General features: G+C 35.7%; 1 protein-coding gene across 3 annotated transcripts; it reads left to right on the forward strand.

The window, feature by feature from the left end:
* Window positions 1-393: 393 nt before the first annotated feature.
* Window positions 394-14,280, forward strand: LOC139956922 (TLC domain-containing protein 4-B-like). 3 transcript variants are annotated; one of them, XR_011789429.1, is made up of 8 exons: window positions 394-774; window positions 2,356-2,574; window positions 3,454-3,543; window positions 5,695-5,753; window positions 8,469-8,563; window positions 9,161-9,234; window positions 11,143-12,945; window positions 13,040-14,280. XR_011789429.1 is itself a non-coding variant. In XM_071955240.1 (7 exons), the coding sequence occupies exons 2-7, from the start codon at window positions 2,387-2,389 to the stop codon at window positions 11,459-11,461; spliced, it is 825 nt and encodes a 274-aa protein (XP_071811341.1). In that variant the 5' UTR covers window positions 394-774; window positions 2,356-2,386; the 3' UTR covers window positions 11,462-14,280. The 3 variants fall into 3 exon arrangements, 2 of the variants coding, with proteins under 2 accessions (XP_071811341.1, XP_071811342.1); XM_071955240.1 differs by having other exon boundaries at window positions 11,143-14,280; XM_071955241.1 differs by lacking the exon at window positions 394-774 and adding an exon at window positions 803-821 and having other exon boundaries at window positions 11,143-14,280.
* The last annotated feature ends 298 nt before the right edge of the window (window positions 14,281-14,578 follow it).

Below are 14,578 nucleotides of genomic sequence, written 5' to 3' on the forward strand. Positions count from 1 at the left end.
CCCTCCCTTTCCCCATTTTCTTCTCTTTTCTTTCTCTCCTCTTTATCTTACCCGGGGGGGGGGCAACACCCCCTGGATACGCGCCTGTTATGCCCCCCACCTTTATGTCAACATGTTTATCTGGATTTCTTATTCCCCTGATGTGTGCACCAACCCATCTGTTTCAACACCAATGTGTCCCCACTCCTCCCCTCCAGTCAATTACCGATAGTATCCCTCATAAAAAAAACGGCGGCAAGTGGTGTCACTTTGTAATCTCTTTCAAAAGACAAAATGTCATGCAATTGTGTGCCTACAACAATGTAATTTACGCTGCCTTTCGTAACTCCCACTGCAACTTCATTGAATGATTTCAAGGCAAAATTGGACAACCACTGGAATCTAAATGATGAGGAACTGTATCGTTTTCAGGCAATTGGGGGTATCATAAGATTCCCGTGTAATGAGCATGTGATGACATTACAATTAGCACGCATAGCAACCCTGGATCAGAAGGTCATCCAGCTACCGTGGTAATTGTGCAATCAAGGGTCGTACGTGCAACAGATTCGCGTAACAGATACAACCACTGATCTGTACACAAAGTTAGTTTACACAAAGTTAGTGTACAGATCAGTGGATACAACACGTCGTAGTACTAGCCTACTACTAGAAGAGAATCAACTTGGAACGTGGTATCTCCAGATCATACATCGACACCAGTGAAAATTACTGTCGATTCCATAACTTTCAGATCTACACGCTCATCGCAAACTCAGTTTGGAAACTTCTAATGTATGTTATTGAATAACTGATGTTTCAACTTTAGCCAACCTAGCCTGGTACTAAATTAAGCTAGGCTAGTAGTAGTACTATTACTAACGTTAAGCTAGGCATAATACAGACTAGGACTAAACTAAAGTTAGCCTACTGGCTATCGCCTCGATCTAACCTTGGCCTTTACCAAATACGCCTAACTGTAAGGTAGCAATAACTTACCTAGGCTAGTCTATATGCATTTTGTTATTATAATTATTGTATTTGTACTGTTGCTTAACTTTAAAATAAGCCTTGAAATTACTGATAGCTGACCTACAATACTATTACTAGAAAGAAATATGTAATGTGTAATGTAAATAAAATTTTATATAGCACACTATGCACCATGCATCTGTGCACTTTACAAACAGTCTAGAAGATACAATGACAAAAAAACAGTAAATACATGTAGATACATACAGGAATATAAACTGCTGCAAAAAGTGCAGAGTTTGTATGTTGGTTGTATTAGTGCAACACACTTAGGAGGTTAAGGTTAAGGTGGTAACACTTGGTAAAGCGCACATTACTGTTAAAACACTCAATGGCGCTGAACAACAATACAATTATAAAAACGATTTCTTAAATAAGTGAGTCTTCAAAGCAACTTTAAAAGTTCTGATGGTCTTCGCATTTCTTGTGTCAACGGGGAGAGCGTTCCAAAGTCTGGGGCCAGCGACGCTGAAAGAGCGGCCTGCGAAACATTTGCGACGTGTGAAAGGAACCTTGAGAAGGATGCCCTTTGACGAGCATGTTGAACGACCAGGTGTCTGAATTATAAATACACTTATAAACGAGGAGGAGGATCTTGTACTCGGCACGGACATTGACGGGGAGGATATGCAGCTCCTTCAATGTTGCGGAGGCACTGTCATATTTTGATCTGCCAAGAATAATTTTAGCCGTTTAATTTTGGATCCTTTGTAGAGGATGAAGTGTGGAGGCCGGGAGGTTGATAAAAAGACCATTGCAATAATCCATATGGGAGAAAATCATGGCATTTGCAATTTTGAGACATGTCGACTTGTCTCAGGAGCTGAGATATAGGTTAATTAAAGTAGTTATAATTGTAATGAGCTGAGAATCATGTCTACTCTGATTAATTTGTATTGCTCTATAATAGCAGTAGGTTGCAAAGTATCTTTGTGAAATATAAAAGGCCATACAACAATGTGCTGAATCCCTGTCTCTGATATCCCTGATATTGTTTAAGAGGTTTCAGCCAACAGTAGTCTTAACAATAATTTGTATTGAACCGTTGTCAGATTGAAAAAACATACCAAAGCCGAGTAAATTTCTCTTCAGTAACCGAAGCCTGTATGGTAAGTAATTCCAAACAAGCAGCTGCATTGACCTTAGAAGGTTTTGCTGACTTATATTCAGTGATCGTTCAAGTTGGTCTTTAGTTAAAATTCTAACTCCATCGAAGTAAGAAAATGAGAATATATTGTTTATATGTAATTTTTTATTTTATGTGTATTTTGTATTTTTGGCATTGTAGGTTGTATTGTGTTTGTAATGTTGATAGTCTTATATTTGTTCTTGTGTGTTTGACAGAGCGGATTGGACATCCTTGAACAGATCTCTGATGGAAGGGAACATAACATATGACATTGATGAACTGTACCAGATCAATTATGCATATCCTGCAGTTGCTCTCATCAGCTGGGGTTTCTTCACGTTTCTCTTCCTCAAAGCAAGTCCGTCCTGGTCAAAGAAACTCTTTCCTGCCTATGATTCATTATCAGATAATCTGAAGCAAGATTGGAATTCCAGGTAAAGTTGCTATATATGTTAATTACATTGATGTGTTACTGTACATAGTCAAATGAGTGATATAGATGATTACACTCATGGGTTCTGGTAAAGACACATATTTGGTTTCGTAGCTATATTAACATACTGTAGTGCTAAATACTTCAATTCATATGTTATGATGCTTGGTCTTAACGTATTCATCTTTACCTTACAGACTGTATTAAAGCAGACACAAAACCAACCATCATCTTTTGCATTTATGGTATAGATCATTGTGAAGAACAACCCTCCCAAGCACTAAAGAAATCTAAATCCATTCTGGAGATGCCCTGATTAAAAAGTTGTGTCTGGGTCATTTTGTAAATCTGTGATTTCATGTAGCCACTAGGATTTGAAACCTTTAACCTTCTTTATATTATTAGTTTCATCCGTCCATCTACACGACAGAAAATTAACTTTCATAAAAGATAAACATAAAACTAAGGAAGAAGCATGTGTGGCTGGATGATGTCATATTTAGACTTCACCAAGTCTTCAGCATTGTGTTTGAAGGAACATTGATATCTCTCAAATGGAATAACATTTGTCTTAGCTGTTCAATCAGGAAGTTGTTTATGACAGTAATTATGGTATTCAAGGGGAAGGAATGAGACCGGAAGTATTACAGGAACACAACATAGTACACAAGATGGAGGACTGTATTTCTATGTTTGTACCAACTTGAGGATAGCATACAATAGAACAATGAATTCACCGCTAGAGGTCATAGAGAAATTCAATACTGTGACTATAATCTATATCACATAGACCAATTATGATGAGTTGGTATGTGTCCCCTTAGAGTGGATTGTTGTATCATCCTATTAAATAGAGTCTTTTTTCTTTGGATACTTACAGAGTTACATCCTTAGTGCACTGTGCTATTGTGTCTCCCATTGCCATTTATGTGGTGCTTGCCGATGAGGAAGTTAACAGAGACCCTGTCTGGTAAGACAGTCTGTACATATATATGTAACTTGCAGGACAGATTAAATCTTCATCAGCATGACATACAGCTTCTGTTATTTATGGCTGAATGTCTGACTTTGAGGCTCTCTGACTTCATCAGCAGCCTACACATTAGACTGTAGTGCATTGCTCAATCTCCATAATACCTCCATAGTATGCTTTCACCTAGCCTTTAAAGTTTACCTAATATATTATACCTAATGTATTATACCTACAGTAATATGTTATACCTACAGTAATATGTTATACCTAATATATTATACCTAATGTAAGGTCTAATATCTTATAGATGTTATCTTGCCACTAAAATGCTTCTCTATCAGCATCCATTCAGTACTTTGACTTTGTCACCCTTTTGTATTTAAGTGATCACTTAACATGTAGACAAACGTGGGAGGTTACTACTCTCTATTATAGTATATCTCTATTCCCATTGACTTACATACCAACACTCTGCTATAGTATAATGTTGATCACTATGTTGGCCAATTTTATTATCTTTTTGACATGTAGCCCACATACTGTTAATGTCTGTTTTTGAATCTGAGCATTTCTTGCTTCACCTCAGCCATCTTGAATTAATTTCCAATATTATTTCTTTCCATCAGACCTACTTTCTCATTTCTGTGTATACACATATGCATGACCACTACATGGCTAGATTATAATATTCTATTCTTAGTTCATTACCTCGTGTATACATATGCATGACCACTACATGGCTAGATTATAATATTCTATTCTTAGTTCATTACCTCGTGTATACATATGCATGACCACTACATGGCTAGATTATAATATTCTATTCTTAGTTCATTACCTCGTGTATACATGCATGACCACTACATGGCTAGATTATAATATTCTATTCTTAGTTCATTACCTCGTGTATACATATGCATGACCACTACATGGCTAGATTATAATATTCTATTCTTAGTTCATTACCTCGTGTACATACATATGCATGACCACTACATGGCTAGATTATAATATTCTATTCTTAGTTCATTACCTCGTGTATACATATGCATGACCACTACATGGCTAGATTATAATATTCTATTCTTAGTTCATTACCTCGTGTATACATGCATGACCACTACATGGCTAGATTATAATATTCTGTTCTGTTCATTACCTCGTGTATACATATGCATGACCACTACATGGCTAGATTATAATATTCTATTCTTAGTTCATTACCTCGTGTATACATATGCATGACCACTACATGGCTAGATTATAATATTCTATTCTTAGTTCATTACCTCGTGTACATACATATGCATGACCACTACATGGCTAGATTATAATATTCTATTCTTAGTTCATTACCTCGTGTATACATATGCATGACCACTACATGGCTAGATTATAATATTCTATTCTTAGTTCATTACCTCGTGTATACATGCATGACCACTACATGGCTAGATTATAATATTCTATTCTTAGTTCATTACCTCGTGTATACATGCATGACCACTACATGGCTAGATTATAATATTCTGTTCTGTTCATTACCTCGTGTATACATATGCATGACCACTACATGGCTAGATTATAATATTCTGTTCTGTTCATTACCTCGTGTATACATATGCATGACCACTACATGGCTAGATTATAATATTCTATTCTTAGTTCATTACCTCGTGTATACATATGCATGACCACTACATGGCTAGATTATAATATTCTATTCTTAGTTCATTACCTCGTGTATACATATGCATGACCACTACATGGCTAGATTATAATATTCTATTCTGTTCATTACCTCGTGTATACATATGCATGACCACTACATGGCTAGATTATAATATTCTATTCTTAGTTCATTACCTCGTGTATACATATGCATGACCACTACATGGCTAGATTATAATATTCTATTCTTAGTTCATTACCTCGTGTATACATATGCATGACCACTACATGGCTAGATTATAATATTCTATTCTTAGTTCATTACCTCGTGTATACATATGCATGACCATTACATGGCTAGATTATAATATTCTATTCTTAGTTCATTACCTCGTGTATACATATGCATGACCACTACATGGCTAGATTATAATATTCTATTCTTAGTTCATTACCTCTTTTCTTTGTCTATTTTAGGGGATATTCAGTGATATCTCGAATCGTCATGGCTATAACAGAGGGCTTTATGCTTGCAGGTAACTGAGAAAATGTTTGTCTTGGAAATTCCTCATAGTACTTTGAGTTTCATATGTGATATATGGATACTCACAGTTCAGTACAAACACCTTATTGTTGTATCTGGTGATACAATGTTGTGTGAGGTCAACAGAGGTGACAACAGAGTCAATGGAAAATGTGAACAAAACTTGTAAACACTGTATCTCAAGAATGGAATCTTGAACAAATCTCATTAGTGCTTCATATTTTGTTAAGGCTACTGTTTTTGGTATATATAGTTAAAAGGTCAGAAAAGCTCAACTTGCAAAATCCAACTTTGAAGGGCTATTTTGGATGGATCTTACACTTTCTATGTGCCCACAAGAAACCTAAAAAGGTTTAGGAGAAAGTATTATCTTACAAGCAGCTCTAGATAATAAAAACGAAAATGAATGAGATATCTGGATTAGATAAAATTAGATAGATGACATACTTGGTAAATAAATTACCAATATTGAGTAAAAGAAGTCTATTTTTGTATTGGTAAAGTTCCTGTGACAAAATATTGAGTATTTGTGAAGTTGTTGCAGATACTGTACAAGTGGGTTCAAGTATTAATGTTGGCTTTTAACATTCTTCTGACCTCAGTATTAAACCAAGTATTGAGAAGTAGCATATGTAAGTAGTTGTTAGCCTCAATCATTGTTGAGGTCATTCTGTGGCACATACTGTACAATTAAAAACCATACATCAGCAGGCCATACATATATTATCAGTCTCAACTGAGTCTGCAAACTACACTGTTGAAGACCATACATATATTATCAGTTTCAACTGAGTCTGCAAACTACACTGTTGAAGACCATACATATATTATCAGTTTCAACTGAGTCTGCAAACTACACTGTTGAAGACCATACATATATTATCAGTCTCAACTGAGTCTGCAAACTTCACTGTTGAATACCATTCATATACTATCAGTCTCAACTGAGTCTGCAAACTTCACTGTTGAAAATCATACATATATTATCAGTCTCAACTGAGTCTGCAAGCTGCACTGTTGAAGAACATATACATATTATCAGTCTCAACTGAGTCTGCAAACTACACTGTTGAAGACCATTCATATACTAACAGTCTCAAGTGAGTCTGCAAACTACACTGTTGAATACCATTCATATATTATCAGTCTCAAGTGAGTCTGCAAGCTACACTGTTGAAGACCATACATACACATATTATCAGTCTCAAGTGAGTCTGCAAGCTACACTGTTGAAGACCATACATACACATATTATCAGTCTCAACTGAGTCTGCAAACTACATTGTTGAAGACCATACATATATTATCAGTCTCAACTGAGTCTGCAAACTACATTGTTGAAGACCATACATATATTATCAGTCTCAAGTGAGTCTGCAAACTACACTGTTGAATACCATTCATATATTATCAGTCTCAAGTGAGTCTGCAAGCTACACTGTTGAAGACCATACATACACATATTATCAGTCTCAAGTGAGTCTGCAAACTACACTGTTGAATACCATTCATATACTATCAGTCTCAACTGAGTCTGCAAACTACATTGTTGAAGACCATACATATATTATCAGTCTCAACTGAGTCTGCAAACTACATTGTTGAAGACCATACATATATTATCAGTCTCAACTGAGCCTGCAAACTACACTTTTAACTACCATATATATATATATATATATATATATAATCAGCCTCAACTGAGCCTGCAAACAACACTGTTGAAGACCATACATATATTATCAGTCTCAACGGAGTCTGCACACTACACTGTTGAAGATCCTACACATATTATCAGTTTCAACTGAGTCTGCAAACTACACTGTTAACTACCATACATATTATCAGTCTCAACTGAGTTTGATAACTACACTGTTGAAGAACATACACATATTATCAGTCTCAACTGAGTCTGCAAACTACACTGTACAACATTGCAACCTCAATGCAAGTTTGGCTGTCATGTTTACAGTTATGAGATATAGAGGGCATTGTTGATCACTACACAGTTTATCTTCAGACAGGACACCGTAAGCTGGTAGTGAGACGAATTACTTAACCATAACATATCTGCCCAGAACCTAAGATGTGAATTAGGCTAGTCTTTTGTAAGTATATCTGCCATGAAAGTTTTAATATTTATTCTAAATCTATGTAACAGACTTTACATTGCATTAAAAGTGTTATGGAAAAAAGCCTGTTTTGGCAGTAATGTAAAAAACATTATATTTTAAGAGTGATGTGGTCAAGTGGTTAAGGCAGTGGACTTGTGATCGAAGGTTTACAGGTCAATCCCTGGCCAGATCATTGCGTTGTGTCCTTGGTCAAGGCACTTTATATCCATTGCCTCTCTTCACCCAGGTGTATATGTTGGGACTTGCCAGGTAACTTGTACATATAGTTGCGTGTGCCAGTTTGTGGCTGCACCCTATGGGAAGTCCTCCTGGTGACACATAGATGCGGTGTGCTGTAGTGTCTCAGGAGGGATTGTTTGAATTGTGCACACTTTGGTGTGTGGGTATGACAAGTTGCTACGGACCAGGGTTAAGTTGGGTGAGGGAGGCCTTGGCCTCAAACAAGACTGTAAACCTTCAACTTTTTAACTTGATATTCTGTGGTGATGAAGTTCTTATGATAGAATTGTTTCCTAACCAAGAATTGGTTTAGACCTTTCTGTAGTTTGCTGTCTTCTTTTTTTTAATTTCAGATTTCTTGGTGATCATCAAGTATTTTCCATTGAAGGATGCCATAATTTTTTCATTTCATCATTTAGCAACACTTTATCCTTATACCTACAATGTGGTAAGTAAAACACTCTACTTAATTTACCATGTAGTAGAGAGATCATAGTAGAGCCTTTCTCAAGGCTGTTCAGTCATCCTAGTCAACAGGTCAATCTTAATACCTCCCTCCCCCCCCCCCCATGTAGGAACACTTTATCCTTATACCTACAATGTGGTAAGTAAAACACTCTACTTTATTTACCATGTAGTAGAGAGATCATAGTAGAGCCTTTCAAGGCTGTTCAGTTATCCTAGTCAACAGGTCAATCTTAATACCTCCCTCCCCCCCCCCCCCCATGTAGGAACACTTTATCCTTATACCTACAGTGTGGTAAGTAAATCACTCTACTTGATTTACCATGTAGCAGAGAGATCATAGTAGAGCCTTTCTCAAGGCTGTTCAGTCATCCTAGTCAACAGGTCAATCTTAATACCTCCTTCCCCCCAGCAGAATTAGCAGGGGTTTTACCCCCCCCCCTCCCATCGCAGCACCCCTACACAAATATGATAAATAAAATCTTTCATTTACCTTCTTTTACCAAATATATTACTTTTTGTCTGAGATTATTATCTCTGATTTGTGTGATAGTCTTGATCATTTTTTCACTTTCCATAGCTGTACGGTCCAATGCCTTACTTTGGCTGCTTCAAACTAACCACAGAAGGTTCCACTCCATTTGTCAATTTAAGGTGAGCCACTTTCTCATGTTACTTGATTCTCTATAAAGCTATCAAACATAGGCATTGTTTTGGGTTCAATGTGGTTCTTTGGAAAACCTATTAGTGCTACTGGCAAAATATTGTCATTTTTATGATTAATAATTGGTTCCTACATATTGTTAATGTATTCCTACATATTAATTTGTTCCTACATATGATTCATTTGTTCCTGTGAATAGTTACTTAGTTGCTCCAAATTGTTATATTCATTGGTACAAATTTTCAATTCATTTTTATGACTCTTAATAAGTTGTGAGAACATATAATTAATTTTTAATAAAGTGTTAAGTTGTAAGAATGAATTAGTTGTGAGAACAAGAGAATAAAGACCAGCCTTTATTTCACACTAGAACCAAGTATTTAATAATTTATATAAAACACTTCACAAAAAGGTTGAATACTGAATAATTCCCTGTGATGTTGTGCTTACCAGATGTACATATACATAAGAAACTCATCAAACTTTCAAAATCCACATATTTTGCTATAGAATTTGCTATCAGACTGTCTATCTGACTGGATAGGAAATTTTAGAAATAAGTTAAGCATTGAAGAATGTTTGCAACTAATATCACAGACCTGAGCTAAAGATGTTTGAAGTGTACATACTGGGTACATGTAGTATGTAATTTCAGTCAGTATTATATCAATGCTAGATGTGTACATACTGGGTTTATTCAGTATGTAATTTTAGTTAGTATTATATCAATGTTTGATGTGTACATACTGGGTCCATTCAGTATGTAATTTCAGTCAGTATTATATCAATGTTTGATGTGTACATACTGGGTCCATTCAGTATGTAATTTCAGTCAGTATTATATCAATGCTAGATGTGTACATACTGGGTCCATTCAGTATTTCATTTCAGTTAGTATTATATCAATGTTTGATGTGTACATGTATACTGGGTCCATTCAGTATGTAATTTAATACAGTCAGTATTATATCAATGCTTGATGTGTACATACTGGGTCCATTCAGTATGTAATTTCAGTCAGTATTATATCAATGTTTGATGTGTACATTCTGGGTCCATTCAGTATGTACTTTCATACAGTTAGTATTATATCAATGTTTGATGTGTACATCCTGGGTCCATTCAGTATGTAATTTCAGTCAGTATTATATCAATGTTTGATGTGTACATACTGGGTCCATGCAGTTTGTAATTTAATACAGTCAGTATAATATCAATGTTTGATGTGTACATACTGGGTCCATGCAGTTTGTAATTTAATACAGTCAGTATTATATCAATGCTTGATGTGTACATACTGGGTCCATTCAGTTTGTAATTTCAGTCAGTATTATATCAATGTTTGATGTGTACATACTGGGTCCATTCAGTATGTAATTTCAGTCAGTATTATATCAATGTTTGATGTGTACATACTGGGTCCATTCAGTATGTACTTTCATACAGTTAGTATTATATCAATGTTTGATGTGTACATACTGGGTCCATTCAGTATGTAATTTCAGTCAGTATTATATCAATGTTTGATGTGTACATACTGGGTCCATTCAGTTTGTAATTTCAGTCAGTATTATATCAATGTTTGATGCGTACATGCTGGGTCCATTCAGTATGTAATTTCAGTCAGTATTATATCAATGTTTGATGTGTACATACTGGGTCCATTCAGTATGTAATTTCAGTCAGTATTATATCAATGTTTGATGTGTACATACTGGGTCCATTCAGTTTGTAATTTCAGTCAGTATTATATCAATGTTTGATGTGTACATACTGGGTCCATTCAGTATGTAATTTCAGTCAGTATTATATCAATGTTTGATGTGTACATGCTGGGTCCATTCAGTATGTAATTTAATACAGTCAGTATTATATTAATGTACTTTGTCTCCTTACAGGTGGTTTTTGAGCACTCTGGAGCTGACCGATGGTGACCTTTATTTCTACAATGGAATCCTCATGACCTTTTCCTTCTTTGTTTTGCGTATTCTGACTATCATTCCTTATTGGATTAGTGTCTACCGTACGTTTTCCACTCATCCGATGCCGGGCATCACACCTCACATGAGGAACTCATTAATTTTTGGAAGCATAGCGTTAGACCTTCTCAATATTTACTGGTTCAGGAAAATGCTGCTAGGAGCCAAGAAGGTCATGGATAAGCGAAACTTGGCGAACGAGAAGGAAGCTAAAACCATCAAGGATAAAGAGTTATAAGACAGGACCTTTTGATGTGGAATAAGTTGTCTTTGATTCCATGTTGCTATTGTCTGCTAAATGGATTGCTATCTATAGTGCAGCAGCATCAGGATTGTCCAACAATTTGCTGCTATTGAGAGAATTGAACTCTTAAAGGATTGGTTCAGGTGTTAAACATGTCTATTTTGTATGAAAGAGCACAAAAAGACAAAAAGAACAGTGAAGAAACTACCATGATAGCATGCTCTGTTAAGGAGATATGACACTTTGAAGATATCAAAATTTCTTGAAAATGAATGGTGTAGAAAGACTTACTGTGAGGGTGTGACGTCACATCCTCACTTTCTTAACATTTATATGAATATATTTCTTGAAAAATTATTTACATTTTTTAACACATTTGAAAATAATATAATCAAAAATTCTTCAGATGTTTAATCTCAAATACTTCCTTTGACAAATATGAGATCTCCTGACATATCTTTTGGTTGAAATTCATGAAATCTCACAAAATATTTAGAGAAAAAAAGAAAGACTTTTCAGGAATGTGAGGATGTGACATCACAGCTAGTCAGATTTCAGCAGTTTCTACACAATCTGATCAAACTTTACACTTGAATATCTCTTTAACAGAAAAAGATATTTGAACAGTTTTTTCACCATTGTTTTCTTTTATTGTCCTCTTTCATATAACATAAACATGTATGACAACTGAACCAATCCTTTAATGATCTTATTCTTTCTAACAGATAAATGTTTATTAAGATATTATTAACAGTAGATGATGATCCATGCTTTGTGTTTATTGAAAGGCCTAAGCTTTAAGTTATTACATGTACCTGCCATTTATAGTGTAGCACATTTTGTACCTGTAATTTGTACTTAAACCTAAACTTAGCCTAGGCCAACCTACCAATCAACTGATCTGTTGGGGCCTAGTGCTTTTGCACATTTTACCGATCTGTCAAGTACCACTTACGTCTTGATAGTTTGTAAAGATTATGACTGATCTTTTCATTTGTCTTGCATTTTGCCCTTTTCCAAAGTGTATTAGTGAAATCATCACTCATTGCTATTTGAAGCTATGTGAGCCTGCACTGTGCATTAAGGTGTGCAGGTAGTGGTACTCATATTGTATTAAGGCAAACAGTCACACTGTGAGATCTCTCCTACACAATATCAAGGTATAGAACTAGGTATGCAAGTGTGCAGGTAGTGGTACTCATATTGTATGAAGGTAAACGGTCACACTGTGAGATCTCTCCTACACAATATCAAGGTATAGAACTAGGTATGCAAGTGTGCAGGTAGTGGTACTCATATTGTATGAAGGTAAACGGTCACACTGTGAGATCTCTCCTGCACAATATCAAGGCATAGAACTAGGTACAGTATGCAAGTGTGCAGGTAGTGGTACTCATATTGTATTAAGGTAAACGGTCACACTGTGAGATCTCTCCTGCACAATATCAAGGTATAGAACTAGGTATGCAAGTGTGCAGGTAGTGGTACTCATATTGTATGAAGGTAAACACTGTGAGATCTCTCCTACACAATATCAAGGTATAGAACTAGGTACAGTATGCAAGTGTGCAGGTAGTGGTACTCATATTGTATTAAGGTAAACGGTCACACTGTGAGATCTCTCCTACACAATATCAAGGCATAGAACTAGGTATGCAAGTGTGCAGGTAGTGGTACTCATATTGTATTAAGGTAAACGGTCACACTGTGAGATCTCTCCTGCACAATAACAGGGTATAGAACTAGGTACAGTATGCAAGTGTGCAGGTAGTGGTACTCATATTGTATTAAGGTAAACAGTCACACTGTGAGATCTCTCCTGCACAATATCAAGGTATAGAACTAGGTATGCAAGTGTGCAGGTAGTGGTACTCATATTGTATTAAGGTAAACGGTCACACTGTGAGATCTCTCCTACATAATATCAAGGTATAGAACTACTGTAGGTATGCAAGTGTGCAGGTACAGTAGTGGTACTCATATTGTATTAAGGTAAACGGTCACACTGTTAGTTCTCTCCTACATAATATCACTATCTTAAATAATCCCAACTCTTGATTGGCTGCTGACTTTAGATGGCAGTTCATGGTAATTCCTATGGTTATGACCTCTGTCTTCCTATGTTGTACCTCAAGATATTAAATGAAGTAAGAAAAACATTAAATTACAGAATTAAGAAAATAAGAGCAGTAATTGTATTCTTACTTTGTACAAGAGCAGTATCTATAACAGAATGAGGTCAATTTTATGTGTCAAATTTACGTTCAATGACTTTTATGCTGTTTCCTATCCATCGATCAGGTGGTTTTATCTTAGTTTATATTTGTGGATAGCAAACAGTCATCATACAATTTCTTACATGTGGTTTCATAATGACACTATATACTAGAAGTACTACAGCAATGTGTTCATATTCAGATTTATTTTTTGCCATATAGCTGTAACCTCTGCAGTCACCTTGGCATGTGTGTGTATGTTTTGGGTGGTTGTGGTTGTGTGTGTGTTTTGTTGTGAATGCATCTCATTAAGGGAAGGTTACATGTGTGACTCATGCTCAGCATGTGGGTCCCCACATTGATAGAATCAAGTTGGGTGGGTTGGGGTTAAAGGTCAGAAATATTAACAATAGGGTATTGGATTATTCTCATGCAGTTTGTTATTATCTAAGCAGTAAACTTAGAAATGAGCATCTTGTTCAATTTGGGTGAAGACAAAGGATATGTTAATGGTGCACCATAGCCACTTGGTGTGGCACTAGACAGCTACAGGGTATTAAGCTGTTCATTGGAAGAATAAAAACATGGATGACTTGACAGTTTTAGAGTCTTGTCTCAAGTCATTGCAAGTTTTCAAATAAAGTGACTTGAAAGAATTTTTTTTTTCCTAAATTAGAGACAATACAGTGACGAGTGTCTGTGATGACTCAGGAACATGAAAAATAATGACTCATCTTGACCTTAACATGAAGTGACTAGTTACCAACTGTGTGAATTTATTAACATGAATATATGAATTATCTGAAATAGTTATTGATCTACTTATTGAATTACATGTTCTTTTCTTTCCTTTGACCCAGATGTTTGACCTAATTTGTTATATTTTTTAGCCAAT

This window comes from Apostichopus japonicus, chromosome 2 (assembly GCF_037975245.1).
Source record: "Apostichopus japonicus isolate 1M-3 chromosome 2, ASM3797524v1, whole genome shotgun sequence".
NCBI classification, from domain to species: Eukaryota; Metazoa; Echinodermata; class Holothuroidea; order Aspidochirotida; family Stichopodidae; genus Apostichopus; species Apostichopus japonicus.

What these genes read in the sequence shown, in the direction of transcription:
- LOC139956922 (XM_071955240.1), top strand. Translation starts at nt 2,387, where the DNA reads ATGGAAGGGAACATAACATATGACATTGATGAACTGTACCAGATCAAT. An exon ending in AGAGGGCTTTATGCTTGCAG is followed by an intron (nt 5,754 to 8,468) that starts GTAACTGAGAAA and finishes TTTTAATTTCAG; the next exon opens with ATTTCTTGGTGATCATCAAG. An exon ending in ACTCCATTTGTCAATTTAAG is followed by an intron (nt 9,235 to 11,142) that starts GTGAGCCACTTT and finishes GTCTCCTTACAG; the next exon opens with GTGGTTTTTGAGCACTCTGG.